Source organism: Citrus clementina, unplaced genomic scaffold (assembly GCF_000493195.1).
Source record: "Citrus clementina cultivar Clemenules unplaced genomic scaffold, Citrus_clementina_v1.0 scaffold_7, whole genome shotgun sequence".
NCBI lineage: Eukaryota > Viridiplantae > Streptophyta > Magnoliopsida > Sapindales > Rutaceae > Citrus > Citrus x clementina.
In genome coordinates this window covers 5,416,301-5,439,720 of record NW_006262075.1, presented here as the reverse complement: position 1 = coordinate 5,439,720, position 23,420 = coordinate 5,416,301, and the positions used below count along the sequence as shown (strand labels likewise).

The window sequence follows — 23,420 nt, the reverse complement described above, 5'->3', positions numbered from 1 at the left end:
GCTGTATATATATATATACACAAACACACATACATACGCGCGCGCCATTATCATATTATACGTAAACCGAAGATTATACAGTTAATATTATAATTATAATAATAGTAGGACACCTCGAAAAAAAAAGTAAAATTCAGAAAAAATAAGCACTAAATACGACGCCCATAATGCCCAAACAAAACGCCAAAGCCATGAACCATGAGGACGCCTCGATTCCATCGTCGCCACCACGATCATCATCGCCCCCATGGTTTTGTTGTGATTGTGAGTGCAGCTTTGAAACTTGGAACTCAAGCAATCTCGTCCAATGGCGGTAAGCCAACAGCCTCAGAGAATCCTGAAACATGGCTTTGGAGATAAAATCTCTCTCCTCTGCCAAACTAGCAGCCCTCTTCTCCGCCTCTCGCGCGCGCGTCTGCGACAATCTCAAGGCCTTCAAAAGCTCCAGCTTCTGACGTTCATGTTCACCGCTTCTGCAGTAGACATCAAACTCATAATTATTAGTAATATTAAAATCATCATCACCATCGACGTGTTGTCGATCTTGTTTGATGCCGCAAACCCGATTCATGGAGGAGATGACGGTCCCGCCGGGGCCGGAAAAGACCTTCAAAGGGGGAGGCAGATCACAATTCTGCATGAAATCAATAGCACCGGATTTTTGAAAAAGCAAACGACCCATCACCGTATCATTCTCAATCACACCAGCTGATGATGGTCCCCATTTAGCACCAGCAGCCATGGGTGACGTCGGTGCCTTCATCCAACCACCAATCATTCAAGCAAGTTGAATCAAAACAGAGTTAGTTGGTGAGCGGCGTGGTTTTTGGTTTGAACTTTATTTGAAGGAGGATTGAATTCGAAGAGATTGCGGAGAAATTAAAAAAAAAAAGGTGGCGCAAGAAACGGGGTGTGAATAAGATATTTGAAATCCACGTACAGAATGGGGATAGTGGGGACCGGGATTTTCACTTCCTACCTCTTCACGCACCAAATTCGTTTCTTGCGTTACGTTACAGCCTTGCAACTTACACAACTACATCTACATGCTGTTTTTCAATATTCCTCTGTTACAATTTCTTAACTCAACTGCAAATTCCGCCCTTGTTTTTTAGCTTTTTCTGAACCCGTCAAATAAAATAAATCATTCTTTTTCTTGTTCCCCCCCAAAAAAATAATAAGTCCTGTTTACGATAACTAATTGCTGGCCGTAGAAATGGAAAGATTCATAGATGAGACGGAAGAATTTTTTTTTTTTTAAACATGAATAAATAAATAAATAATTATTTTATAGAAGAGTAACTGGAAAAAAAATAATAATGATGACTAGTAGAGATCTACCTTCTATTAAATGAATTCCCAGTAATTTGTTTATAGCCTCCTTATTATTTTATTACTTTTCTTGTTCGTGTTCGCTAACGGTATTATAATTTTGTAGGCATCAACTGTATACATCAATTTCACTCCACTATTGAGAAATTTCAGAATTTTTTTTGAGATATCATATTAATTATACAATAAATAAATAATATTATAGTTTCACGATTATGGTAGCCACAGTCTCATTAAATTTTTAAAGTTCTTCTCTTGATTAAAGGGCCGTTTATGATTATTTTCGAAAGACTTAAAATGATTTTTAGTAAATTTTTAAAAAATTAATTTTAGATAAAATTACCCCATTCTTCCTCTCATGTAGGTCATTTTTTCTTTATTTTTTTTAATACGTTATTAAATTATATGATTTTATTAAATTAGTGCTAATATTATCAAACTAACCTCGAGTGTGTGACGAAAAATGAAAATTGTCTTTATCATCTACTGTCACACTGTGAGAGACAAAATAATTTTCTTTAACCGTATCAAGGAAATAATCAATTACAAAAAAAGAAAAAAAATATATCTCCATTGATACTACGCTATGCCCTATTTCACCACCGAAGTATGAAAGTTGATCTTTTTATTATCTATATTTGTGGTGTTTGTGATTGAGTTTGTACATTTGGGTGCATTGATGTGGTTTCTTTTAGATTGAAAAGCTTCCAAAATTCAAACTTGAGAGATTTCAGATCATTTCTTGTGGCAGCATATTTATCTGCGCAGAAAAACCATTTAGTATTTGTTATGTTAAATTGGGTGATGAAGGATAATTTGAGTTATTAACTATGTATTGTTATAGAAAAAGATTTGAGTAATTAGACCTCACTTTTCATAAAGGAAGTGGGAAATTTTTTTTTTTAACGTTTTGACTACGATTTGTTACATGTTCTTGTTTTTTAACTCATAAATCGTGAAATCAAGTACCAATCATACAACGTTCATCCTCAGTTATCACCGCATTAAAGTTTACGCGTAAATGACTCAAGGAAGTGGGTTGACTTGGTGGTGTTTGGGAAAGCAAAATACGAACCTACCGAGTAAATGCTTCAAGTAAAAAAGTATAGGCATGAAAGTGAGCTGTCCGAGTCTGAAACCTCAACAGATCCAAATCCTTGTGGAAAAAATACCAAGTCTTCATCATCATCATCAATTCAAGACACATACCCTCGTGGAGTCTGGGATCTTGCAAAGCAAACCAAATCTTTCTTTTGTTATGAATTTCTCCCTTCTGCTTGATCATTATCAGATTCTTCCTCCTCTGTTTTTGTGATGGGGTTTAAATTTGATCTTAGAAAACCGCTACTAAAAGTCGATTACAATACTAGCACAGCCCCGTTTAATCCAGGAAAAAATGATTCTGGTTCGTCTTCATCATCATGCTTGATCGGCTGCCGAAAGTGTAAGTGCCAAGGCGATTTCGATTATCCTCCTCCCTTGCCTCTAGCACCGCCGGCTGGTGATGGATCACATGCAAAGCAATTAGTTACTATGGGTATGATTGTCGTGTCTTGCATCATTGCTGGTACGCTTCTTTTTGGTATTTTGTGTGCAGCTGTAAGAGTTTGTCGTTCAAGGAGAAATAATTCAAGAAGAACTAATCCGCCAATAATTTTTGCTACGCAAGAGGATTTTTTTGATGAAGATCATGGACCTGTTTTGGATCATCCCATATGGTACATCAATACTATTGGTCTTCCACAATCTGTGATTGATTCTATTGCAGTGTTTAAGTACAAAAAAGATGTGGGTTTGATTGAAGGAACAGATTGCTCTGTTTGCTTGAGTGAGTTTCAGGAAGATGAGAGCCTTAGGCTATTGCCCAAGTGTAACCATGCCTTTCACATTTCTTGTATTGACACTTGGTTAAGGTCGCATACAAATTGCCCTTTGTGTCGCGCTCCTATACTCTCCGGTGCATTTGTTGCTCAAGCCAGTGAATCAGAGCCTAACTCGAATGATTCAGATTCAAGAAATGAAATCATGGTGGTGAATTCGGAGAACTCTAGCGGAGAGGGAAGTGATAACGTGGGAGGTGGGACTGGTGAAGTTAGAAATGGAAATGATAATAATAATGGTTCATTGCCAGTTGAAGATGAGCGTACTGTTGATGATTCAATGAAGATTTTGCCTCATTTGAAAACTAGAAATTGTGATTCTGGTTGTCGGGTACTAAGTGATTTAGCTGAGAGTCGGCGAATGGTTGAAGAAGATACTCAACCAATGAGACGGTCAGTTTCACTAGATGCATCAGCAGCCTCTATGATTTATAATGCTGTAACGGAAGGTGTCGTACATGTTAAGCATCAAGGAAATATGGACGCTCAGTTGGGGAAATCCAAGAGTTCTAAATCGAAGATTGTTTTCAAGAGGGGTAGCGGAAGTTCAAGTCCAAGCATATGCAGATTAGTGAAAAGTTCTTCAATTGGGTCTTCTCTGCAGAAGGGGCCTATGTTGATGAAAAGGTCTCATTCATCCATTGGGAAGTTGCCATCATCCCGACATAGTAGACGGTATTCAGCCCTTCCCTTATGAATGAATATGAGCTTTGATCAATCCCATATCTTTGGCTTCAGTTCAGGTACTTGCAAAATAAAAATTACTGTTGCTGTCTCAAGAAGCTTTATATATATACTTATATTACACCAAATATGGAATAAAACTATAAGGTGAGTAACTATACATGGATTGCGGGCGGCAAGATCATGAAGTCTTTCATGGATGGGTGGTTCTTGTGACGTTTGAAGTTGTTGTAGGATGTTGGACATGGCTTCAGGCAATGTATCTGAAATCTTGCATCTCAATATGAATCTGCTATTTCTGGTGTTGCCAGTTAAGTTTTTGTTACTCGATGCTTCATGAATGAATATATATGATGTCCTAAAAGAGTTCTAGCAACATATTGGTTAAATTTGTTTTGTTTTCCAACTTCTTTCCTAGAAGCATGTTACATTCTATGATCAGTACCTGCTTGATCAGCCATGCATATGCAAAGTGGTCATGTTCTGATTTCGGGCAATTCTGTGGTGATTTCACTTCTAAGAGCATGGCCAATTAAAGCATCCATGTAATGATCCAAAAGTCTTCAATAGAACAACATATTTAATCCTAGTGTTTGTAGAGTCCCTGCATATATATGGTCTTTGTACACTTGGTGACTACGAAACTGCGGAAGCATGGATTCAGAGAATTTAATGTGAAATAGCTTTGGAAGTGACCCTTGTGGAAATATTTGTAAAGCTCATATTCATTTCTGTTTCAGATGATTTGAATATGCCTTCATTAATGCATGCTAGATCAAAATATCTACTTTGCCTAAGTTATTTGTTATGGTGGTTCTTATTGTTCATAATCATATGTGTTAGTTCTCTTGCCCTATTTTATTTAATTTTAGTTTTTGTTGAATTAATCATACATAACAAGCACAAGCAAGGGTTCTTGATATGTAACCTGCTGCCCTTCCATCAGTCACTTTCAGTATTTCTCATTATATACCTGAGCTAACAGTCCTAATTTGAGAAGGATGCGTGTTACAAGCAGAATCAGGAAACACCATGCCAGCCTGTCATTATGCATCCGGAATGTATAACTGTTTGAATATATAACATTGACATAGGCAGGCAGGGGTAGAAATTTCTCTGTTTGATTCTTGTTCCGGGATATTCTTCTTTAATCGTCTTCAAAATAGTTATGAACAACTCAGTATTCAAATTTTTTCTTCGCAAACTGAAACAGATTCTTAATTTTTGAAGCGTCAAATTGTATTTTTGGCTATGCCCGCCTTGACTCTGCGTGATTCTTGGCCCCAAGCGAGGAAAATTTGTTGTACCTGGAGATGATAGATAGCAGCCCCTGATCTCAAATTCTCAATCTATTGGAAAATCAAGAAAAAACAATTAATAAATAAAATGAAGATTAAATTTGTTTTAAAATATATTTTATTACTTCAATTATTCTAGTCAAATGATGACAGTAGATGACATCACATAAATAATTTTTTTTCTATCCATCAAATCCTATGCTTAGTTTATTAGGATAATTAGTTTGCATCTTGATTAATATGGTAAATAAAAGTTAGAAAAGACCCTAGCTTGTGATATGGGTTTTTTTTAATTTCTTTGATGTATTTTTAAGGGCAATGCTGATATTTTACGGTCAAGCAGTAGAAAAATAAGGAAATGTTATTTTTCCATGGTTATTTTTTTTGAATTACATGAGACTAATGCTCAGATTACAACTCATATTATATGAGATTTACAATCAGATAATTACTGAGCCTAATTTACATTAATTCTTATATAACACTGCCCAGATTTTATCCTCTCTAATATTCGAGGGGTGTCTACTCCACTCACATTTCGAAAGGGAGAAGACTGCCTTCACTTAATAATTAAGGAAAGAAATAAATCCCTACATGCGGCGCGGGAGCTCGAACCACTGCGCTCACAGTTGTGAGTGCAGGGTCCTGGTCACTGGGCCAAGGCTCAATTGATTTTATTTTTCCATGATTAAAAGTGGTAAAGTATATATTTTTTTAAAATTCAATTCATAGATATCGTGGTCATTTATTATTTCAGAATTATTGAAATCATAAAAGGATAATGACGTTGATTGAAAAACATTAGTTCAAAATTGAACTATTTAGAGCACTGATACTTAAAATGTCGGGATAATGAAAATAGTTTATTGCTCACTAAATACTGACACTATAACATACCAAAACGACACACCATTTTATATACAAGACTGTCCTTTCTCTTGTCCTCACGTCACAATGGTGTTTAAATATCATTTTTCGGTTGCTAATATCTCGACCATATATTTCGGTGAAGATATCATTGCAACATGTGACAATATTTATCAGATGAAAATCTTAGACCTTCGATATTGTTCATGGCAGCGATTGTCATGTACTTGACCACTCAAAAGAAATTAAAGCTTTATTACTTTTCTTTTTTTAAACTTGATAGCTTTTTCTCTGTACTTGCTTTTTGAACGTCTTGTGAATTGTGATGTGGAAATGGAATCCCCTTGATTTTGGCTTTTCAGGTGCCTTATGGCCTGTCCTCTCTCACTGAAAGACCAAAGAGAGATTGTTTTGACTTATAAACGCGCCCATGTTCTTGTTTAGTTACGTTCTTTCATAAATGCAAATGCTATGTACATTAGTTGTTAAGTTAGATTGTCATGTAACTTACATGATCTCTAAAATTATTTTTAAAAATTAAAGAATAATTTGGTTGATTTTACTTTTATGTTACTGGTTACAATCTTATCTTATGGTTGTCGTAAGTTATATCATCATCTTTTTTATAACAACATATGAATGCCCATTCATGTGAAGAGAGGATGTTAATTTAAAAAAGAACAGAAACATGCGACAGAGGATGTTACTTCAATTGATTAACAGCTCGTACGCCATCAAACCTGCATATTGTCATTGAGGATTTGAGGCGACACAGTTTGACTGGGACTGTGATTTGAGCTGTTTTCTAGCCTCTACTTATATCCCAAAGCATGAATTAAATGGAATGTATCAAAATCAATGAGTACATCTCGTCTTATACCCACCTACACCAAGGAAAGCTTGTTGTGACTTTTAGCTGGCCCTTCCGTCCGACACAGCCCCACACTGAAGCGTTGTTTGGCAACTTGTTTGGTGCATAAACAGGAATTTTTTTAGCTTCCAATTGCTTGGCATGCATACCCCATGGAGATGGTTCAATTCATAATTAAAACAAATAAGTGTTACATTTTAAGCCATCTCGTAATACAGAATTCTAGAGAAGAAAAATAAAACTGTAGCTTAATGTCCCCAAGTGGAAATTAATATTTTGCAAATATAACATCACTTGAAAGCAGCTTCTCCTTGAACTCGACCCATCATGTCATACACAGCAGCTGCAACCTCATTCATTGAACGCAGATGGCAACCTTCTTCCACCTGTTGCCACAAACAAATTAAACATAGATTGAGACTAATCTGAGTGCGAATATTACTAGGGGATAAGGGTGTATTTAATGGGTCAGATTTTTTTCCTATCTAAACCTTAAGAAAGAAAAAAATATAATTGAAACAAATTAATTAATAATGATTTATGACTAGGATACACCACTTATATCCTCAGTCTAGGCATTGTCATATGATTCAATGTTATTTATTGTTATTATTGATATTTTAACCACTTAATAATATCCACACGGTGGGTACGCCTTTAAGACACCGTAGTTAGACCCTTAGTTATGTTTATTCCATGCCTTTAAAAGAAAAAAAAAATATTATATTAGCAAGTAAACTCACCTTTACACTGAAAGTGTAGAGAACTTGATTGTCAAAAGTTGCGACATTAAGATGAAGAACATGAAGCCCCAGAGAGTGGAAGCCCGTGACCATCTTGAAGAGCTGTTTTGGGTATCTTGTTGAGAGAATTTTAATGTTTGCATTGCTTTCCGCCATTGTTACCTCAATATCAGCAACAGGCCCCGAAGGCTTCTTGGGCGCCGTTGATGATGATTCTCTCGAGTCGTTCGGCCGAAAATCTGAATACTGAGGAAATGAAAAGAAGTTGGAGAAGATAGAGGTTGAGAAACCGGCATCATCATGATCGTGATCATCTGATTGTTGTAATATGTGGATTCGCTTGTGAGCTTCAAGGGTTTGCACCAGTTGCTCTAGCTCCTTCACGTAGTTAATAGCTCCCCCTACAATTGATGCTTGGTCTCCCTATTAATTATTCCACATTATTAATTAAAACAGATCAAATAGATATCATTGAACTCTCTCTTTATTTATATTTATTTAATCATTTATTTTAATTTTATTTAATGATTAAAATCAATAATGAGGGTGAAAAGTAAAGCATACCCTTTGGACATAAGAGGGTGGCATAAGAGAGCGAAGCACTGAAAGATAATTCTTCATTTGCTTTCTTCTGTTGCGTTCGACAAATATGTGAGTCATCCTCTGGCTCTCAACTTCTTCTATGTTCTTGACACTTCTTGTACGTCGTCTCTTTCGCTGATGGCATGCCAACGGAGCCTCCCGGGGACGGGATTCTCCGGTGAAGAAGCATTCGCCTCCACCGCCGCAAGTGGAAGAGTTGGTCTTGGCCATCTTCTGCGTCATTAAACCTAAGCCTCCATTTTGGAGAAGGCTTTCAGAATGGGCTGCTCCTTCTTCAAGACCAAAGCCACAACTCCATGGATCACTAGTTTCTCCCAAGTCCTTGAACCCATAGCTAAAGGGGTCTTGCTGGAAAACCACTGCTTCAAGAGCCATTTCTTCTTCTTCTTCTTCTTCTTCTTCTTTATTTTTTATTTTTTTTGGTGCTCTCTCTCTCTCTCTCTCTCTAGGTCTCCAAGTGTTTGTTTTGCCTTGTAAATGGATGCGCTAACTTCAGCCTATAAAATACCAGCTAACAACAAATAACTTGGAACAACTACCACAAAACTTTTGGCTCTCTCTTAATTCCCTTCTAACGTGTTTAATTAATATATGATTATAAATAATCTTCGTTATACAATACACCAAGTTGCCAGGGAGATCTTGTGTTTATTTGTCAGAGAGAAAGAGAGAGATTCTCTCTCTCTCTCTCTCTCTTTTTATATAATAAATAAGTCTATGTATGCATATGTAATGCAACAATTAATGTCACAGAATTGAGCTGCAGTGTATTTTGTTGTTTATTAAAATATAATAATAATAATAATAACGAACACAAGCACAAACATTGTGTTCAGTAGTCTTCGATTCCTGGAATCATTTGACACCTTGAAATTATTTTTCTTTTGCGTACAAGTTATGATTGATTCACGAAATTAAAATGATGCGAGTGGTCTCCCCTTACTATAGCCTGCAGCCCGCGGGGCCTAATATTCCTTACATCAGTAACAACGCACGTTCATGTTCTCTCTCGAGAATCGTTTGCTTTGTTTCTTAGTTTGTGTCATATTAACTGTTGAATGTTAATTAAACGCGCGCCATTCTGAGAGAGAGGGAAGGTGACAAAATCAGAAAAGAAGGCTGAGTTTTAATTGCAAGGAAAAAGCATGAGTCAGGCTATGTCTGCCAGAGGAGAGAATCCATGGAGATCATGAAACTATACGTATAAATTATCTAAAATTCAAGGGAAGCACTCTCTGTAATCGATGAATCATATATACATACACCATAAACATAAACATGTGTCCACTTTTATGATTTCCATCTTAAAGTTAAAAACACAATTTACAATAAAGACATAAACTCCTTTTCTCGTGCTCTCTCAGCCCGTGCCCCCGCGTGCGAATACATACACACACACACACACACACACACACACACATATATATATATATATACACATAGAGAACAATACTATTACCTGCTGGTGGTTATGAATAAAAATCATTATTATACCGAGGAAACCATGCATGTATATGCATTATATACACACATACACACACTCATTATTAGTGGCTTATATGTCATGGTTTTGTATCTATGGACTTTAATTCGATCATGATCTGAATGGATGCACATTGCACAATGATCGATTTGATGTTGTGTGCTTCGGTTGAGTGTTTTTCCTTGCTTTTAAATGGAAAAAAAATTGATAAATACTTGGATTGGTTGATTGACGTGAAGACCTCCAACTGCCAATCTTTGAATGTATCTTTTATATTGTTTTTTCATGGGATATGTTCATACAATGTCGTCAAAGTCTTATTTTAGGAAGTTATTAATTTACAAGTTTATTTGTGTAGAACAACAATATTTTTGACCCTCCAGTTGAGACTTTATTTAAGAAGTACCTTTGTTGTTAGTATAGCTTTTAATTATTTAAATTATATTCCTAAACAAGATTCATATATATCGCAGCAACTGTAGCAGGTGGCATCTTACTTCAGCAAATATAGTATGAAAATGCATTTTTTTTACCAGTAGCTTATATTTGCTTCCTAAAGCTTTGGACCAAATATTGATAATGCAAATTCAAAACTCTTGCTTGTTTTTATGGGTTTCTTTCGTATTGATCACGGGAGTATATTGTTTATATATATAGTATTGATTTGGTACCAGGATCCTGGACTTTACTGAGAGGGTTATTGGGAGGCAAGAGGCAGTTGTAAATCCTGATACCTTAACCTTTATCTTAAAGGATTTGAATCAGTATAATTTTGATAGTGTATATTGGCACAATGCTGGGAACTTGAATAGCCTAATGACTTACAACCAATTTGAGGAAATTGGCAGCCACCCTTATAGTCGATTCATTAGGGTCATCAGCTTCTACCCAAATAGTGGAAATATCCACCATTTTCTTTGTCTGTTAAGCCTCACAGCTATGGGACTTCCTAAAGAAAACTACAATCGCAGTTTATCAACCACTCACAAGACTACCGAGATCTTCGACTTAGCTCATGAAAGTAATAGTACAGAGGCGGACCTGTGCCTGGGCTAGACTGGGCTGTAGCCCGGTCTAGCCCCCCAAAAAAAAATTAAAAAGTGATTCAAAAATTACAAAATTGCCATTGAATACATAAAATAATATTTACTTTCACTTTTTCCTCTTTACCTTTCCCTGTTTCTCCCTTTTGCATTCATCCAGCAGCAACGATAAAATCCCTCACTCCTGCGGCTGTGGTGGTCCCTTGCTTCACTTCTTTTCAACTCAAGCACTTTCCATTCAGTTTTTAATAGGTAAAAATCACTCCTATTTTAATTTATGACAATTCCATCTCTCGTTTACAAGTATATTAATTTATTACAATTATCTCTCTCTATCTCTCTCTCTCTCTCCCTCTCTCTTTCGTTTACAAGCTTGAGTGAAATCAAAACATCTTTTCTATGATTCTCTTTCTTGCAATAATTAGGCATAAAGTATAAACAATTAAACAAATATCAACAATTGAGATTTGGGTAATAATTTTTTGGTGATTATTGATTTGGTAGTTACCATATAATTCTAATTGATGGTTGGCATCTCTATATTAGAATGAGTAGATAATAAATTGTCTAATAAATAAATAAATTTGTTTATTGAACTTCATCATTTGATTAAATTAACTCAAATCTCACTGTTTATCTATTAATTTTTTTCTTATTATTCTAATATTTTATAATTCTTTTTTCTCAAAAATTTGATAGGCATGGGTATTTGTATTAACCATTTATTGACTTGTATGAGCCTTTAATGTTGATTTTTTTTATTTTGCGACTTTAAATATATTTAAAATTATTAGAATGTATAGCTTATAAAACTTTTAATGATTTCTTGATTCTTACATAATTACATGTTGTTATAGGTTATAATGTCAAACAACAAATCCAAACCGAGGAAAACTCTACTTTCATTCTTTACTAAAGTAAATGATGGTCAATCATCAAATGGGACAAGTTCTATGTGCAACATTGATGCCTCAAGTTCTCCACCTAAGTCTCAAAGAGTCGAATTTGAGAAAGTTGACACTCCATCTACTATTGACACGCCTTATTTAGAACGTGATCCCAGATTGCGTTTTTCAATAAGTAATTTTCCCATTGACAAGCGTGAAAATGTGCGGATGGCATATATAAATATGGGACCATTTCAACCCAAACTACAAAAGTATCCATCGAATAAATATGGTACGCAAAACCGTCGATTTCAATTTTCTTGGTTCTTGAAATTTTCTTGGCTTGAATATTCTATATCAAAAGACAAAGCATTTTGTTTTCCATGCTATATTTTTCATGATAAGTCATCTAGGAATGAAGCATTTGTTGTTGATGGGGTTCAAAATTGGAAGTATGTTGGTTGTGAAAAAACATGTCCTTTTGCTCAACATGAAGGAGGTCATGGTTCTTCTCACAATGATGCCATGTTAAAATGGAGCAATTTAAAGGATCCATCCAAACATATTGATAAGAGATTGAATGCACAATCTTCGCAACAAATTTTGGAGAATAGATTGCGACTTAAAACCTCAATAGTAGCTACTAAGTGGTTAGCAAAACAAGCATGTGCTTTTAGAGGTCATGATGAGTCCGTTAATTCTCTTAATCGTGGAAATTTTATTGAATTAATTAAGTTGTTAGCAATAATGAATGAGGAGATTAATAAAGTTGTGTTAGAAAATGCTCATAAAAATGCCCAATACATAGCACCTAAGATTCAAAAGGGGTTATTGAATATTATTGCTAATAAAGTATGACACAAGATTCGAGAGGAAGTGGGTGATGCTAAATTTTGTATCATAGTTGATGAGGCACTAGATGAATCTCACAAAGAACAAATGGCTATTATTTTGAGATATGTTGATTGTGATGGTTTTATTCGAGAACGTTTCTTTGAAATTGTGAATGTCGATGAAATAAAGGCATTGACTTTAAAGAATGAGATATGCAATGTGCTTGCTCAGTACAATCTTTTAGTTGAAAATTTAAGAGGTCAAGGGTATGATGGTGCTAGTAATATGGCGGGTGAATGGAATGGATTACAATATTTATTTCTCAATGATTGTCTGTATGCTTATTATGTACATTGTTTTGCTCATCGACTACAACTCGTATTAGTTGCGGTATCTAAAGAAGTGCATGAGGTATGGCTATTTTTTTCGAAGTTGAGTTCTATTATTAACTTTGCTAGTGCTTCTTTCAAGCGTTATTTTGAGTTAAAATCTGCTAGAGAAAAAGAAATTATAGATTTGATAGCTTTAGAAGAGCTTGAGACTGGTACAGGGGCTAATCAAGTTAGAACTTCACAAAGGGCTGGAGATACACGTTGGAGCTCACATTTTACTTCAGTTAGTAGGTTTATTGAGATGTTTGGTGCAACTCTTGAAGTTTTAGGAAAAATGATTAATGCTGGATCTAGTCGAGATATGCGTGGGGAAGCTAAAGGTGCATATAGGGAGATGAAATCCTATGAGTTTGTGTTTATTTTTCTTTTATTGAATAAAGTTCTCGAAATTTCTGATATTCTTTGTCGAGCATTACAGACAAAATCACTGGACATCTTGAATGCTTTGAACTATGTCTCAAGTACAAAAAGACTTTTGCAAGAGTTTCGAGATAGTGGATGGGATGATTTTATGAGAAGTGTAGTATCTTTCTGTGAAAAATATGATATTACTATGCTTGATATGAGTGATTGTTATATGGAAGGTACAAGGCGTTCTGTTAGCCTATATGGCTATAAATATTGATTTTGATGATAACAAACCACATGTATTTTAAAAGCTTTGATAATGTTTTTAAAGTTTTCGGATTTGGACTTATTTGAAATTATTTAAATGTTTTTGGGGTCATTATACAATTTCACAAAGTTTGGGCTATATCATAATTTCAAAAATTTTTGGGATTAACGAAGCATTACTTAAAAATTCTAAAATTGGACCTATTTGCAAAGTTTCATAACGCTTTGGGCCATACTATAGTTTTTATAAAGTTTTGGGGTCAAACTGAAAATATGGGAAAAATTTCACTGTAGCAGGTTACTGTAGCAAGCGGCTTATCGGATACTGATAAACGGCAGGCCGAATTCGGGCAGTAAGCACAAGAACGAAAACGGCTTACCGAATTCCGAATCCGGCAAGCCGGTTAGGCAAAATTTTGAATTTTGCCTTAACGGTAACATAAATCCGGCTTACCGGATTCCATTAAACGGCAAACCGGATAGCCCAGAATGTGAGTAACGGCTAGTTTTCGAGCTCAAGTTATAAGAACTCAAATCCAACTCATTTTGAATCTCTCCAACAAGCAAAAACAAAAGGCACACATGATATCTTGAGCTTACAACTTGCAAAACACAAAACATTGAATCATTCATTGTTCTTCATCTTTGAATATCTACTCATTGAGTGAGTTTGATTGTAACTTTCATTTCTTCATTTCATTTGTAAGAGTTTGAGTGTGTGAGACACTTGAGTTAAGAGATTGGGAGATAATCTCTTTGTTGTAAAGGTTTATTGACACCTCGAAGTCAATTGTAATTGTTGAAGCCTTGGAAAGGCTTGGATAGTGAAATCCTTAAGCCCGGTGTGCTTGGAGGCGTGGACGTAGGCGGGGATAGCCGAACCACGTAAAAATCATTGTGTTCGTTTTTCTCTTCCCTTACTCTTTTAATTATTGTGCCTTTATTAAACTTATTGCTTTCAATTTTTATTAAGACATTAGATTGCTTGTTGTGTGGATTTGCTAGGATAATTTTTAAATTTCCAATTCACCCCCCCTCTTGGGTTGCACACTTATATTTCACGTTCTTGTCAGCAAAAAGATTATGTTACAGTTGAACATCATTATCACTTTGATATATTTAATGTTGTAATAGATTTTCAATTGATGGAGTTAAATAGTAGATTCTCTGAGCAAACTGTGGAACTCCTCACTTTGAGCTCGGCATTGGATCCAGTTGATGGGTTCAAATCATTTGATATAGACAATATTTGTTCTCTTACTGAGAAATTTTATCCTCATGATTTCACTCTAAATGAGGTGTTTGCTTTGAGAAGAGAATTATAACATTATCAAATTGATGTGCTTTCTCATCCACGGTTTCAAAATATGGCTTCCCTTTCTGAGCTATGTCGACGATTTGTTGAAACAATGAAGTCACAGCACTATTTGTTGATTGATAGATTAATTCGTCTAGTCTTGACTCTTCCTGTTTCCACGGCCACAACAAAGCGTGCATTTTCAGCCATGAAACTTATTAAGACATCACTTCGTAGTAAGATGGAAAATGAGTTTTTATCAGATTGTATGGTTATCTATGTTGAAAGAGAAATTACTGATATTGTTGACTCAGATTCTGTAATTGATGATTTTTATAATTTGAAACCCCGAAAAGTACAACTTCGGTAGAAAATTTGTATTGGGATTGTATTTTTTTATACTACTTTTTTTAACTTATTTTTATTTACAATATGAATTTTACGTGTAAAGCTCTTAATGTCTCTTATTATTAGGTGTATTTTGTCATCTATATATATGAAATTTCATGTTCACTTGGTACAAATTTTTTATTTTTTTAATTTAGCCCAGGGTACTGCAGAGTTCTGGGTCCGCCCCTGGTAATAGATATTGAAAAATTAGGAATATCATCTAATTAGTTTTAATTTTCCTGGAACTTTTAAAAAGTTTCAAGCCACTTGCTGGTTAGTGTTGGTGTATGATTGTTGATATGCAATTATTCTCCTACAACAATATTATTGATATGTAAATATTCTAATATTCTTATTTTACCAATATGTATTTGATTCAACACAAAAATGATATACGATAATGTAGGGGAACTTATCATAAGATTTCTAAGTATCCAACCCAAAAAACTTATCTTTTAGATGGAGTGACCTACCGCCTTATAAACTCAAGTATCTCCCATTTACTAGCCAATATGGGACACAATTCAACAATTCCCCCCCCCCCCCAAGGACGAAACCACCGTCGGACTCCGGTCCTTTCGTCCGATACACCTAAGTTGTTCCACCATCACATTCGGGCTATTAGGCTCTAGCTCTGATACCACTTATTGGGGAGACTTAGCATAAGAGTTTTAGGTATCCAACTCAAAAGACTAGCCTACTAGGTGAAGTGACATACCACCTTATAAACCCAAGTATATCTTTTTTACTAGCCAATGTAAGACACAACTCAACAAATAGTAGATATTTATTGTACGTTCTTGAGAAATAAAAAAGGAGAACTCTCACATGAAAGAAAAAGATCTCAATTGAGAAAGTAGGGTGAATATTATTGATGAAAGCTTTTTAAAAGAAACCCGAAAGCTTATTTATACTGGTTGTAAGTGATACTATTCTTAATAAACCATGAAAGCTCTTGAAAATAAACCAGAATAACATGCCTATTTATATTGGTTGTAATTGATAGTATTCCTAATAACTTATGATTCCTTATTAATATATATATATATATAATTCAAATAAGAGAATATAAAGAAAATCCTAACTAAAATAGAAAAAAAAAATTGAATTTATATTCTTGCTGTGACTCTGTTGGTCTGTTAGATCAATAGTTTGTCTTAAATTATGAAAGATAAGAAAACAACAAATCTTTTAAATAGTTAAAGAGAAAAGAAAATTGAACTCCATCTTCATCTTGTTTAATCCGATTGTTTGTAAGCCAATTATTTTGTGGAATTCTTTTCATTAGTTTTCGGATTATTTTCCTTTGATGTTGAATTTTGATCTCACACTGTCATAGTCCTATTAGCCATATGAACAAGAATTAATCATTCACTTGAATTATCCTCCACTAACTTCGAAGGTTCACATTCTAGTTTAGTTTTTTTCCTTATCTTATTAATCTTGTTTAGTGATACAATCTTATTATATAGATAATGGCATCAGCTTATATTCAATAAACAATTTCAGAAATTTAATAGAAGTTTCAAAAGTTACAATTTACCTATTAATTTTTACAATTTGGTAGGCGTATCTATGCGTATACACTCACATGTTACTGTTTAAGGAGTATTTTTTTTTAAATTTAAAATCATCAGAGTGGTGAGAGGGTTAGGCAGGACCCCTACCTGTAATATAAATCCGAAAATGAACCAAGTACAATGTTCAAGGAGTAGTTCTTGTACCGACATAGTAAAGCTTCCTTTTCCTCTCTTTCTTTCTTTCTTTCTTTTGTTTTTTTTCCCCCCTTTCCCTTGAAAAGGAAATTGTAAAGCTTCTTAATTATATTAGCTGGGCGGGAATGCTATACCGATTCTATCATTGAAAGATGCCAGTAAAGGTTTTGGTATTGTTGTTAATCAGTACATGATAGAAACTAAATTCATGATTTATGTTGTTATGGGAGAACTGCTGTCACATACTGCCGCAACAGCTATATTAAGAGATGGATTATCCGAGCAAAACCATGGATTTTATTTTGCTAGTATTGGTTGGTTAATCCTTAATTAAGAAATTGCTAAGCTGGTATTGGCAAGAGGGATTATTATAATATAACCAAGCCAAGCGCAGTCTGCGGACCTTGGATTCTGGCTACCTACCTATCAAATCATTTGTCTTTTTCTTTTTCTTTATACTTATACTTACTCGGCCGCAACAACTAATTAAGCCATGTTAATTGCCAAGAGATTAAAAACATCTAAACAGTATTAGATTAAAATTTAATTATTTTTATATTTTTATTAGTTACAAAAAGTCAGCTAACATCAATCACATTTGCACTGCCTATCCAAATTCCAATATATATATGGCCGTGTGTGTGTTTATATTTAGTTTTTGAGTCCATGGGTACTAGAGAATTTTAATATATCATGTAAGGGCATACATATTACGTCGTCAGTAATTGCTGGAAACAGTGACTGTTGGAGAAAAATAAAAACGAAACACAAACGCAGATATCGAGAGGCATCGCACGCAAAAGAATGATAAGCTTTGGTCATCACATTCCGACAATTATGCCACTATAATTAACGTCATTTCGTATTCTCCAAATCACTTGCGATTCATTGCATATTGCGCTTAAATTAATTAATAAATTGATTATACAATACGTACCTACCATTCCAATCAAATAAGGAAGATGAAAGATGCATTGAATTGGCCATATCATTGTATAAAAAGGCCAAATTATTTTCAGCTTTTTCCTGTTCTATGTATCAGCAGGCTGGGGCTGGCCATTGATCTGCCTCATCACTCATCAGGTCTTCATTTTCTCACGACACGCAAAAGGTAGACTCTGCCAATGCCGCTGATCGTTTTATTGACAATTTTCTTTTATCAGAAGAATCGTACTTTCCTCAGTGAAAAGATGTTCCAATATATGGGAGGAAACTCGAAAGAAAGTTAATTAGTTAAAATGATCAACCTCTCTCTTGACAATTAAATAAATGTATTTAAAATGCCAGTATTACTGCTCATATATATACATTTATCAGTTGTCTCTCTAGCTAGGTAGCCCGCAGCGTCACGGCCACAGAGTCACACCATTGCACTTGTACGTGTACAAGATTAGACGTGTGGGTTTTGTCTAGTTCGCTTGGACAAAGCATCTTAGTCAACGAATTCTTTCGACTCCGCCCAGCCACACACGTCTTGCATCGTCAATCTTGTTTTGTCAGAATCCTGTCTGGTGAGCTTGACATGAACATTATTGAACTGAACTTGCAGTTTTCAAAAGGCAGTTTCACTGCAACTTGCGGGGATGGGGGTGATCAATTTCCTAGCTAGAAGCCAGAGAATTAGTTTAATTTGTAGGTGCATACATGGTACATGTCGTTGACAAGGCAAGGCATAAGCACAACATATATACTACTACTACATGTCTACAATATTTTCGATGAATTGGGGTCACAGTACAAGTTACATTACTGCCTTTTCCTGCTTTTTGAGGGTGCCATTGTTACTCTCAAAGTGAGGCGACAGTACTTCACGAGAGCAGTTTTGTGCATTAGTTGATCTCGAACAATTGTGATTGTGAGGGAAACAGCACTCATCAAACTCGGCTGATCAATAGATTGCTGTACAGAGTCGAAGCGTCGTCAGATTAAGCTATTTCCTTTCCACGTTTCCTTTTTTTTATTTATTTTTTTAGGTAGATTTTTATTACGTCTCAATCGTTCCCTTTCATACTACATGTCCTATGTTGTCCTGTATAAGAGACGGCATGTCGGATACGTTTATAAAAAATAACATAAGCGCACGTTAACTTTTAGCTAGCTGGGGTGTTTAGAATTGCCGAACCCGGCTTCTAACACAATCCTGGTTTAAAACCGACGAAGTCATGGACCTAAGACCGAGTGGGGTGTTAGAGGCTGGACTCTTTTTAATAGGATTTATTTAGAGGCGGGGTGTTTTCAGGATTTTTTCTGGGGTGTTAGAAGCTCTGTCATTGTGTATCTTTGGGCTGAATGTACAAAATATTACCCAGAAGGCACTGGCTGGACTGACATACACACCCATTTTCTGTTAATATAATTTGGTGTAGTTCAGCGTGGTACTTTTAACACCCCTTCAAAATACTGATAAAAAACTCTCTACCATTGAAATGACACACAAGCACAAATACAAATATGATTAACTCGTTCATATTTCCACCCCAATCTCTTTTGCTTGAACGGGCATGCCTCTCATCTTTTTTTCCCCCCTGTTGTAGCAAACTCCTCTCATTTATCATCAATTTATTTTCTTAATTTTTTTTTCATTTTGTGATTCAAATCTATTCAATTGGTCTAGAAAAATTTAAAATAATCAATTTCTCTCTCTTTTTTTTTTAAGTTAATAATATTTATTCTTGTGAAGTTAGGGTTTTTAAATTTTGTAGAGAGAGAATATCTGAAGAGAATAATAAAGATAACAAACTTAAAAAAAAAATTATCATCCACAGAACTATTTATGTAAAGGGTAGGATACAAACACTACAATTATTATTATTATTATTTTGTTGATTGCAGAAAATTTTTAGAGTGAGAAAGCCAATAAAAGTTAAAGACTCAAGTAAAAGATTGTTATTTGGAGAGAAACGGTAATTTTGATGTTAAATGGAGTATTATTAAAAAAAAGGGTTTTAAAAGATTTTAATTGTGAGGTTCTAGAAGTCTATCTCTTATAGTTGATAATCGCTTGAGAGTTGTGGCTACTAACCTATCCTTTAACGATCCTTCAAATTTGATTGGGTTAACTTAACCCAATCAGGCTAAACTTTGGTTTAAATTTAACTTGAACTAAATTGTAACCTGATTGAGTTACATGCTACCAAAAAAAAAAAAAAAAAAAAAGAATTCCCAAACCTAAATTATATGTGTGCACGTCTCTCTAAGCCAACATTCTCGTAAATTATAAACAATTCCACATTCGTTCTTTAATCGATTAATTTATTTTCGTAAGCTAGTTGTTAATTTGATTTAGTTTCAAGTTAATTACTTTTTACTCTCGTTTTTTAATTTATGATTTCATATGTGAGAATCTAAAAGCTTTTATTTATTAATGCATAATAAATTATTGCATCCATTGCAATTTCAAATACAAGATTCGTTAATAAAAGAAAGAAATGTATGTCTTGCAAATTTTAAATGATAATTTTTTAGATGGATTATTAATATATTATGTTCATATGTTGTCGTGGAGGGTTTGTAACTTATTTGCTTGGATTATTCAATTATTAACATTGGGATTTTGAATCTTATTAGGCTAAATTTTTTATTGCATGTTTTTTTTTAAATGATTTGGGATGAATTTGCAAGTTTGCCCATTCAAATTAGCAACACAAACCAAAATGTTAGTTCGAATTTTCAATACGAATTGAACTAAATAGAAAACTCAAACCAATTTGATTCGAATTTAAGTTGATTTGGTTTAGTTTGGATTTATTATTCAAACCAGAACTGATTGAATTATCCAAACCAATGGATTGTAACTTAAACCGAGATCTGATTTGCTCACCCTTAGTACTATACTTACTTATAAATAAAATAAGTCATGTTTGATATAAAAGTTGGATACCTATAACTTAAAGTTACAATACTAAAATATTCTATAAACACTAACTGCTATAACTTATAAGTTAAGTTGATTTAATTCACTACTTTATAATGAAAAAAATTATAATAGCTTTATTATTTAAAACTGAAAATCATATTTATTATATACGCTATTAACTTTTATTTAATTTTTTTTTACAATAACTATAGTCCAAGAGTTACATCACCCCGATGCTCGAGCATGCCCTTGGTTGTACAATTTTATGCCACACAAAATCGATATGATCTTTTTTTTTTTTTGAATACTGATTAAATATCATATTACTGCATTACACATATATTTACAACAACTGTTATTATAACAGATATATTACACTGATAATTACAATTAGATATACATAATTGAGACTTACATTATTACATTGAATTCTATAAAGTACACGTCTAGATAAATAATCTCCCACATAGAAGGGATGTCAATCCTCCACTCGCATTTCGTAAGGAAAAATAATTTTTATATATTAAGAATATTTATTCCACACAATACTTTTGTGGGGGCTAGAACCGCAGCAGCCCACCACTTCGGCAAACCGATATGATCTTTATACTGACAGGATGAAAAATAATTAGTTGCTTAAAAGAAATCCTTGCTTATGTAATCTAAGAACGTAAAAAGAAGTCAGAGCTAAAGCTCTTTTCGGACAAAAAAACATAGGAGTGAGGAGAACCACCCCCATGACGGCAGAATCTGGCGATAGGAAGTCGGTTTGATAAAGATTCTACTTGCCTACCAATAATTGACTAATTGTTGACTCCTAGTGACAGGAGTTGAATATGATGTAATATAAGACTAATCGACTTTGACAACGGCTAACAGTAATAACAGCGGACCTTAAAAATTCATCAAATATGCTATGTTTATAAAGTTTGTAATTTCATATTTTAATTAACCTGATATTATTGAACTATTATTTATTAATAGGATTATTATCATTTTACTGATTCAAGAATTGTAAAATATCAAATGATTATAGAAAATATTATTTTATTATTACAACTTTATAAAACTTTTCATTTTATTACTTTTCTTTTAGGATGGTTAGTTGACTAATAAAATATTAATTTTATTCTTTATGGTAAAGTACACAAATAGAGGTATCGAATGATAAATATAAAATTATTTTTATACTTTTAAGTTGTTAAATAATAGTTTTAACCATGAATTCATGAATAACCCTGAATTTATCATAATTATTGAAGCAGCGAATTGATAAAAATATCCTTGTATATTTTTATAAAAAAAAACACGCACAATCTATTCTTTTTAAAAAAAAAACTTGAAACTTATTTTTAGAATCAACACTTTCACATTTAAGTACTTTTGTTTTTTAACAAAAATATCCAAAGGTACTTTTATCAACTTACTATTTTTATACTTATAATAAATTCAGAATTATTCATTAATTTATGGTTAAAACTATTATTTAACACTATTTCTGTATTTTATAATAGAGGATAAAATTAATATTTTACTAATCAACTAATTGGTCAAAACAAAATAGTAATAAAATAATAAAAATAATATGTTTTATAGTAATTTAATATTTTACAATTTTTGAAATAATAAAATGATAATAACCCTTATAACATGACTTTATAATATGATGTTCTTGCAATGTAAATATGCATACTTTCCTTTTACCCCTTCTCATAATCTTCTTCTTCTTAAAGCATGCCTTTTACCTTCTTTCAATTCACTTCCTTTCTTCATTTTAATCCATTAAAAATAAATAGTAAATAAAAACAAGCGACCCAAATCTCGAAGCAAAGCGACCTTTTTCCTTTCTGTCTATTTAATATTTTTATTAATCCAAATCTGTTACAGTAATCTACGTGTGAACACTTTCGCTCCACTTTTTTTATTCCTTTACGCTCTAGAAGTACAACACCGTTTATCTCTTCCTCTCATATTTATACTACTCAACTCAACTCAAGACATGATCTCAACGCAGCATTAATTAATTTATATAAAAGCCAAAACCCAGTTCCGGATAATAATATAATATGCTTGTTTACAAGGTTGAATTTGGTATTAATTCAGCGAAAAGGAAGGAATTACTAAGATTCTTCTCCCAAGTGGAGGCCTTGCATAACCACCTCTTAACATTTTCTTTCTTTTATGGAAATTCATATTCTTACTGTGAATGAAGTTTGTAATTTAGCTTTCTTGATCGTATAGGAGCCTGCATTCTTCATGGACATTGTTTTTAGCAAATGGGTATTCGCATTTTCACTTTCTTGTTGCCTCATCTTCTCCATAGCACCCTCAGGTGAACTTCATTCGTTCATTTTTGTTTCTATTTTCCTTTATTTCTTTCGCTTTTTAATTTTTTTTTTAATGTGATTCTTTTACTGTAATTGTTTAGTTGAGGGATTGCATGGTAATTCTAAAGTCAGAGGAGTCAATTTAGGAGGGTGGTTAGTTATTGAAGGTTGGATTAAGCCTTCACTTTTCGATGGCATTCTCAACGGAGACATGCTAGTAAGCAAGCTTAATCTTTGCAAGATTCTTTTTTCGTTCTTTGTTTTTTTTTTTCCTTTTTTTTGGGAGGGGGGGGGGGGGTTGTT

General features: G+C 33.8%; 4 protein-coding genes across 4 annotated transcripts; 2 read left to right on the top strand and 2 right to left on the bottom strand.

The window, feature by feature from the left end:
- Positions 1 to 133: 133 nt before the first annotated feature.
- Positions 134 to 742, bottom strand: LOC18037823. Its single transcript, XM_006426254.2, has one exon. It carries the CDS (start codon positions 740 to 742, stop codon positions 134 to 136), a length of 609 nt encoding a protein of 202 aa, XP_006426317.2.
- A 1,615-nt stretch (positions 743 to 2,357) lies between these two features.
- Positions 2,358 to 4,285, top strand: LOC18037833 (RING-H2 finger protein ATL52). The gene has a single exon (XM_006426253.2). The coding sequence runs from the start codon at positions 2,647 to 2,649 to the stop codon at positions 3,907 to 3,909; it is 1,263 nt and encodes a 420-aa protein (XP_006426316.1). The 5' UTR covers positions 2,358 to 2,646; the 3' UTR covers positions 3,910 to 4,285.
- A 2,698-nt stretch (positions 4,286 to 6,983) lies between these two features.
- LOC18037832 (transcription factor bHLH94) lies at positions 6,984 to 8,950 on the bottom strand. Its single transcript, XM_006426252.2, has 3 exons — positions 8,240 to 8,950; positions 7,676 to 8,098; positions 6,984 to 7,318 (listed from the first exon to the last, which is right to left on the bottom strand). Exons 1-3 carry the CDS (start codon positions 8,651 to 8,653, stop codon positions 7,223 to 7,225), a joined length of 933 nt encoding a protein of 310 aa, XP_006426315.1. The 5' UTR covers positions 8,654 to 8,950; the 3' UTR covers positions 6,984 to 7,222.
- Positions 8,951 to 12,630: 3,680 nt separating this feature from the next.
- Positions 12,631 to 14,857, top strand: LOC112096769 (zinc finger MYM-type protein 1-like). The gene is made up of 2 exons (XM_024180442.1): positions 12,631 to 13,501; positions 14,667 to 14,857. The coding sequence occupies exons 1-2, from the start codon at positions 12,631 to 12,633 to the stop codon at positions 14,855 to 14,857; spliced, it is 1,062 nt and encodes a 353-aa protein (XP_024036210.1).
- The last annotated feature ends 8,563 nt before the right edge of the window (positions 14,858 to 23,420 follow it).